Source organism: Piliocolobus tephrosceles, unplaced genomic scaffold (assembly GCF_002776525.5).
Source record: "Piliocolobus tephrosceles isolate RC106 unplaced genomic scaffold, ASM277652v3 unscaffolded_41314, whole genome shotgun sequence".
NCBI lineage: Eukaryota > Metazoa > Chordata > Mammalia > Primates > Cercopithecidae > Piliocolobus > Piliocolobus tephrosceles.
Genome location: NW_022325771.1, coordinates 1 through 7546, shown reverse-complemented (window position 1 = coordinate 7546; position 7546 = coordinate 1). Strand labels below are relative to the sequence as shown.

Sequence of the window (7546 nt, the reverse complement as noted above, 5' to 3'; positions counted from 1 at the left end):
TTGAGGAGAGCGAGCACGTGCTGAAGAAGGCTCACAAGTACAGTGAGCTTATCATCCTGTATGAGAAGAAGGGGCTCCACGAGAAAGGTGTGGGGCTGGTTCCTTGGATCTGGGAGGGACTCTTGGACATGGCAGGGGAAACCTACTGAGATGTGACAAATCTCCCGTGGGGAAAAGGCTCATGACCTTGTTCTTGGGCTTGGCCAGCTCTGCAGGTGCTCGTGGACCAGTCCAAGAAAGCCAACTCCCCTCTGAAAGGCCACGAGAGGACGGTGCAGTATCTGCAGCGTCTGGGTAAGTCCACCTTTTGAAAGGGAGGGGAAAGCGCTCCTGTTCAAACGACCGGGTCTCCCTCCGTTTCTGTTTCTGCTTGGTTGCTCCCCTCCCTTCCATGCTTGTGTTCACTCAATTTCATTCCTCCAGATGGCATAAAAGTCCCTCGGTGGTTGACCTATGACAGCCCCGTGGTATGGAGCCAGCCCAGTAGGACTAACAGCCCCAAGTAGCTCATGCTTGAGGTATCTTTTCAGGAAAATGAATTCTGGGGCAACCTGCCCCCGTGCCTTCCCAGTGCCACGGGCAAGATGGGCCGCAATGGCTGACAAGTCCTGCTTTCCCCTCCAGGCACAGAAAACCTGCATTTGATTTTCTCCTACTCAGTGTGGGTGCTGAGAGACTTCCCGGAAGATGGCCTGAAGGTGAGCCACGGGAGTCCCTTGGATTTATCTGGTGCCGCACTTGGTCCTGACTGCACTTGGGACAGCAGTGGATGGAGAGGAGGGTGGATTCATGCATCCGTCCTCATTGGTGCTAGAAAGGGTGGACTGGGAAGCGTGAGCCAGCGCTGAAGTTGGTAGAGAGAGCCTTGCACAGGCTTGAGGAGGCCTGTGCCTCGTCTGACACTCTGCCTGCCTGCAGATGCCTTCTTGTACCCTTCCCCTCCTAAAGTCTGTTTGATCGCTGCGCTGACATGCATGTGTGTTTGGTGGAACTGCAGTCAGATGGTTCTGCTGCTGGAACTCGGGTTCATTCTGACAGATATTTACTGAAGATGTCCCAGAAGTGGAGTCTCTGCCACGTGATCGAGTCCTCGGCTTCTTCGTAGAGAATTTTAAGGGTCTGGCTGTTCCTTATCTGGTAAGGTATTTTTTGGTCTGCACTAAAAAGCTTTAAACCCAGGATCCAGGACTGCATGGTTCTGTTATCCAGCTGTTCAGATTTGGGATTTATGTCACTTGCGGATTGGAAGGATGAGGGTTATTTCAGCTTCCTCTGAAGAAAAAGATCCCGGTAGACCAAGCTGGAAATGCTACCTACCAAATCTAGGTAAAGTACAGAGGGATGAAAGAATGATGTTTTAGAAAAAAGATTCCAAAGCCACATTTGTACAGCCAAACTCAAAAGTGACCACAGGACAATCAAATGGGCTTAAGTACCAGGATGCAGATATTTAACCATAATTACATGGGTGGATGTGAGAGTTTGGAGGATTATGGGACCAAATTTGTAAACAGGAGTTTAGAAATTGAGAAGCCGGCTCCTCACGTTACTGGGTCGCATTGTGAAACTTCTGGTGAAACTTCCCGGTGGCTTTAGATGAGCTGTCTCTTGGTCGTCTTTGCAGCCTGATCAGGGGATGATCTGGATGGGACCTCTTGGGCCTTAAAACTGTGCGGCAGGCTGGGAGACCAGGTCACAGCCTGGAGAATACCAGTGACAAAGACTTCCATCTTGCCTCAGGAACACATCATCCACGTTTGGGAGGAGACAGGCTCTCGGTTCCACAACTGCCTGATCCAGCTGTACTGTGAAAAGGTGCAAGGTCTGATGAAGGAGTATCTCCTGTCCTTCCCTGCAGGTACCAGTTCTCTTAGGAAGTCGGCTGGCCCCAGGCCTTAGAGGAGAGCACAGACCCAGGTGCCACATGTGGTGGGGGTAAGCAGGCCACCCTGTTCTCTGCCCAGGTGGGCAGAAGTTCTGAAGAGGAGCCAGGGGAGCTGAGTGACACAGGCCTGGCACATGAGACTCAGGAGCCCTTGTCTGGGTCCTGGCATCTGAGTGTCTCAGATTCATCGCTGGGGGAGGGTGGAAGGAACAGACCTGTCTGCAAGATGGCAGCTATACTGATAAACAGGTTTGCCCACAGAGTATTTCTCTACTCAGCTGATTTGGTTTTTAACTTTAAGCTGATGTTTTGGGGCCACATAGAGACTGTGAACTAAAAGAAGTGAGCATGAGGCCTTTCTGGTCATGTGGTGACATCCCTGAACCCCATTCCCTTCATTTTTCTTGATGACCCCACATTGCCATCTGGCAGCATACTTTCATGTTGAGCTTGGTTTCCCTTAAAGGCAAGACCCCAGTCCCAGCTGGAGAGGAAGAGGGTGAACTGGGAGAATACCGGCAAAAGCTCCTCATGTTCTTGGAGATTTCCAGCTACTATGATCCAGGCCGGCTCATCTGTGATTTTCCCTTTGATGGTGAGTGTCTGGCTTATGGCCAGAAGCCACTTCAGCTGAAGGTCGTGCAAAGAGTAATCCACCCCTTTCATTGTTCCCCAACTCTCCACAAAAGTTGGGCCTGGAAAAACCAGGCGTGTCAGGCCAGTGCTCCTGTTTTGTCCCCTCTGAAGACTCACTTTTGTACGGTGACTGAGAAAAGTCTGCTTCCTGGCTGTGAACCACATGCTAATTGATAGCCAGGTTGCAACCTGTTTTTTGCTTCAGAACATGTTCTTGGCCAAGTTCATTGTTCAGCAGCTTTTGTAATCTGGCGTGATCTGTCTTTATGAGAGCTGAGAGCAAGCATTTGCTCATCTTACCTGAACCACCTGCCTTATTGTAGGTGGTTGTTAAGTACTTGGCTGCTGAATGAATATTCTTACCCAGTTTATATGTGATCTCAAAAAAGATGGGATAAAGTACTTCCCAAAATAGCTCCCTCATTCTCTTTTAAACTTCAGTCATCTTCTTGAAGAAAAACCCAAGCAATAAGAATCCTATCTTCTTCCCTTTTATATTGCTGTGTGTCCACTCCTCTGGACAGCTTGGTCCTCACCTTGTGCTTGCATGATTGGTGGCAGTGGTTCCTCATATTCCTTTTCCTCCTAGGCCTCTTAGAAGAACGAGCTCTCCTGTTGGGGCGCATGGGGAAACACGAACAAGCTCTTTTCATTTATGTCCACATCTTGAAGGATACAAGGATGGCTGAGGAGTAAGTGTGCCCCGCCATCCTACCTCCTAAGCAGTCTACAGGCCCTGCAGAGAGATGAGAGCTAAGAAGTCCATCTCCCCATACTCTGCGGCGGGAGCAAGAATCGCCTCCATCCCGGCCCCCAGTTTTGGCTATGGTTAGGCTGCTCGAACAGGCTGCACGCACAGCCTCTCATTTAAATGTGCTCCCCCCACATCACCTGTTCTCACCACTCTCTCCCTTACAGGTACTGCCACAAACACTATGACCAAAACAAAGATGGCAACAAAGATGTGAGTAGTGGCCCTGACCCAGGGAGCACGTGTGCATACGTCGCCCCATTGATTTGACCAGAGGTGGCAATAATATGAGTGGCAGAATGAGACAGGGCATGGGTCAGGGCTCTGACTGATCTTGCATGTGTGTATTGAGGGAGAGCATGGGACCATTCGTCCTGGTGTGCTTGGGGTAGTTCTGGTGTACATCTTTGCCATCCCTGTGATTATTAATAGCACTCCTGTCTCTTTACTCTCAGGAGTCTTGATTTGTGTCATAAATTATGAGGTCCGCCTGTCGAGCGGGAACCTGTCATGGTTCTGATGTACTACATCTCGAATACACGTTGACTTGTCAATGTCTAGAGACATTTTTGATTGTTGTGACTGAGGACAGGGGTGCTGCTAGAATCCAGGGAGTAGAGGCCAGAGATGCTGCTAAATAACGCACAGGAGAGCCGCCAAACCAAGAATCATCTGGCCCCGAATGTGCACCGAGGTTGCAAAACCCTGTGGTACTGGCACCAGTAGGAAATGCAGCATCTCACCTGCTATCCCCACCTGCAAAAATGTGGACAGGGTATCAGCTTTTAAAGCCAAAGGAAATGAGGAATCTTTTTGAATTATTTTACCGTGGTAGCATTTTGTAAATGGTATAATGGTAAACAAATACAAGGCATTTGGTTTTTTCTCTCAGGGAAAAAGCAATCCTTAATGAACATCTTCCGTTGCCTGTTTGACCTTACCAATTTAAAAGGTAAAAATGACGAGTTTTACATGCTCAGTGATAGCTGTTACTGTAGACGAGCCCCTCAAATCTTTAGGCGTGCTCCGTGCTGGGGGTTCTGGGTGGGTTGCTGCCAACCTGATGTGGCTCTTTTCTCTCTGAGACAGGTGTATCTGTCCCTGCTTCGGATGTACCTGTCGCCCCCCCCCAGCATTCACTGCCTGGGGCCAATCAAGCTGGAACTGCTGGAGCCAAAAGCCGACCTCCAGGCTGCCCTGCAGGTCCTGGAGCTGCACCACAGCAAACTGGACACCACCAAGGTCCGGAGTTGTTCCCAGGGAGATGGAGGGTGTTTGCAGGGAGCATCGAGCGAGAAGAGGAAATGCAGAAAGGGACTAGGGTCCAAGAGCTCCATGGCTGCAGACATTTCTTCATTCTTACCCCTGTTCCACCTCACCCAGTCGCTATCTCTGTTCCTGTCCCTAGGCCCTCAACCTTCTGCCAGCAAACACTCAGATCAATGACATACGCATCTTCCTGGAAAAGGTCTTGGAAGAAAATGCACAAAAGAAACGGTTCAATCAAGTGCTCAAGAACCTTCTCCATGCAGAGTTCCTGAGGGTAGGTGTGGGCCTTCCAAACTAGGGTGGGCTTTTAACTTCCAGTACGAGACAGTGTCCGCATGTTCCCTTCCGACCAAGGCAGAGCCTGTACAGTGCAGCTCAGGCTGATCCAGTAGCCAGCCTGACGTTGAATTGCCAGTGTTCTAAGCAGAAGAATCTGTGACAGCTGAAAGAGGACACAGTGCCGGCCTCTGCCTCCTGTTTCTGGGTGCCACACTGTGGAACTTCTTCCTCAGTCCCCCTGTTCTTCCAGGTCCAGGAAGAGCGGATTTTACACCAGCAGGTGAAGTGCATCATCACAGAGGAGAAGGTGTGCATGGTGTGTAAGAAGAAGATTGGAAACAGGTGAGCCTCCTTCACGCCTGTGCAGCGTCTGGGCTCTGTGGAGGTTCCCGGGGGTGGAGAACGCTCAGGATGGATTTCTGCCCTTTAACAGAGCAGGAGAACGTGGCTGCTGGCTGTCCTGACAACTTTTAGTTCTTGAGCCTTCAAAGAGCAGCCTGTTCTGTCTGTTGGGGGTGGGCTTTGAGAATTTAAAGACCCGCAATATATGGTATGGAGCTGTTGGATTCTTGACCATAAAACTCTTCCCCTCTCGAAGCTAGAAACTGACAGAGTGGGTGCCGGAGAGATACGGGTCAGCAGAAAGTTGTTATATTTTAAGGAAGATCTAGTGAAGGAAGAAAAAGATCTTTCGAGTTACTGCAGTGTGACTGGAGTAGGACGGTGAGCCAGCCTCATACTGTGTTGAGACACATCCTCCAGTTAACCCCTTTCTTCAGAGTAGAGGGACTTGTCCCTTTTCTTATGTAGCTGGAAAAATATGTTTCTTTAGAAAACAAACTCGCTGTCCTTTTTAGAATTAGCCTGACCTGTTCTGGTGGACACTGTCAGCTCTGAGGAAGCCAGTGCCGAGTTTTGGGCTATTGCACTGCCCATCTTTATTATGCCGTGTGTTTTGCATAGTAAAATAATACCCCATGCACTCTTAACTATGTGCACCTCATCCTCTGGTTATTTGACAGAGATGATGGCCACAGAAATCCAGAGCCCCTCAAGGCAGGCTGTTCTTAGATGTTTGGGTGGGCTGCTTCTGGGATGGCCCCCCAGCAATGTGCCTCTTCTGTAGGAGGTGCCGCTGCCAGAGAAGTGGTCACTTAGAGGCAGTCCTCACTCCCAAGCCATTTTCTTCCCTGCAGTGCATTTGCAAGATACCCCAATGGAGTGGTCGTGCACTACTTCTGTTCCAAAGAGGTAAACCCAGCTGACACTTGAGCCCAGCATCTTGGGGATCCAGCAGATGGACAGCTTGGCTCTCCCAGAGAGGTGAAGGAGCACCTGGCCTTAGGAATCCTGGCTGCCACCACCACAAGGCTCCCTATTTGGACAGTACTGGCTATCTTGTGCCCTGGAACAACTCTGAATTAATTAGACTCATGGTCTGGCATTGCCAGCTTTTTAATGGGAAAAGAGATTAGTTATACCTTATACCATTATCCTGTGGGCAATTCCAGAGAATTCAGCACCTGCTTGGTCAGGAGGAGGTGCCCCGTCTTGCCTTTGCATACCAGTCACCTGAACAAGGAAACTTGTCACAAGTGTTTGTAACCATGGGGTTGTTCATCAAGGGCTTTTCTATTAAGATAAGTATACGACTTCACAAGGACCCCTCAGCATGGCTCACTGGAGAGTTCCCTGAGAGAACAGTGCTCAAGCTTCTGGCCACATGGACCCGATGGCTCACGTTCCGTGTAGTGTTTTACCTCCCCATGGTAGCCATGCCCTGCACCCCTCAGTAGCCGCCCTATTAGTTTTCAGTCTCCTTTTCTTTCTCACCATTTATCACTTCCCTCACTGCCCTACCCAGACTTTCTCTCCCACTCACTTCCCTGACTCTGGGAATAACTAATATTTATGCAAGGTAAGATGAGAAGCAAGGGGAAGTCTCAGTTCCTAGGATTACAGTGCTAGTTGATTGTCGGGTATGTTGTAAATAGACCCTCTTTGGTCATACACTCCATGCCTAGCTGCCTCAGAGAGCACCATTCTCTGCCTAGGCCAGGCCCTGCGTCCCTCGCCTCAGGCCGGGCCGAGTGTGACCACAGCTCCTGCGGATGAGCCTGCCCTGTCTGGGGTATGCGTGATCCCTAGACACGTTCCCACAGAGGTCCCTGCTCCATTTTCACTCACCAGACACTCAGACGAGCTGGCTTAGTCTTTGTGAGTGGCGATGTTGTTCTCTGGGCCCTTTCTCTTTTTCCAGCCAGTTTCCATTCACTTGCCTTACAGCCTGCCCTGGCTCCCCAGCTTTGTTCGGCAGTGGTGTGGCTGGAGGGTTGTGCCGGGATAGGGCAGGAAGGTGGGTCCCGGCAAGACGCAGGGGATGAGCGGACCTGGAACTGACAATGGCGTGCTGCCAAGTGTTCTGACAGGTGTTCAGGCACAGCAGAGAGGACGTGAGGGGGAAGAACAGCAGCACACCGGTTTAAAAATAACTCACGGCCACACCTGTGGAGCAGTGTGGGGGATCCTGCCAGAGGTGCACAGGCTGGAGTTTCGGGCACTGCAGGCTGAGGACACACAGGGGGAGTGGCCCTGCCTCCTGTCCTCCCTGGGGTTTTTGCAGACTCGAAGTCTCACTGCACCAGTGTCTTCGATGGTAGTGGGGTGGGTGATGGTGCCCAACACTGACAGTTTTAGTGGCCTGTCCTTGACATGCCATGGTCCTT

The 7546-nt window shown here is 50.6% G+C and overlaps 1 protein-coding gene across 2 annotated transcripts; it reads left to right on the top strand.

Annotated features, from left to right (window-relative positions):
* Positions 1-679: 679 nt before the first annotated feature.
* On the top strand, positions 680-6490 carry LOC113223425 (vam6/Vps39-like protein). 2 transcript variants are annotated; one of them, XM_026452888.1, is made up of 10 exons: positions 680-698; positions 1039-1137; positions 1741-1858; positions 2352-2480; positions 3111-3213; positions 3440-3485; positions 4362-4514; positions 4681-4815; positions 5071-5162; positions 6017-6490. In XM_026452888.1, the coding sequence occupies exons 3-10, from the start codon at positions 1828-1830 to the stop codon at positions 6090-6092; spliced, it is 765 nt and encodes a 254-aa protein (XP_026308673.1). In that variant the 5' UTR covers positions 680-698; positions 1039-1137; positions 1741-1827; the 3' UTR covers positions 6093-6490. The 2 variants fall into 2 exon arrangements, with proteins under 2 accessions (XP_026308673.1, XP_026308674.1); XM_026452889.1 differs by lacking the exons at positions 680-698; positions 1039-1137 and adding an exon at positions 1146-1326 and having other exon boundaries at positions 6017-6425.
* Positions 6491-7546: the final 1056 nt, after the last annotated feature.

Coding starts and splice junctions, on each gene's coding strand:
- LOC113223425 (XM_026452888.1), top strand. CDS start 1,828: ATGAAGGAGTATCTCCTGTCCTTCCCTGCAG. Junction 3,214..3,439: donor GATACAAGGATGGCTGAGGA/GTAAGTGTGCCC, acceptor TCTCCCTTACAG/GTACTGCCACAAACACTATG. Junction 3,486..4,361: donor ACAAAGATGGCAACAAAGAT/GTGAGTAGTGGC, acceptor TCTCTGAGACAG/GTGTATCTGTCCCTGCTTCG.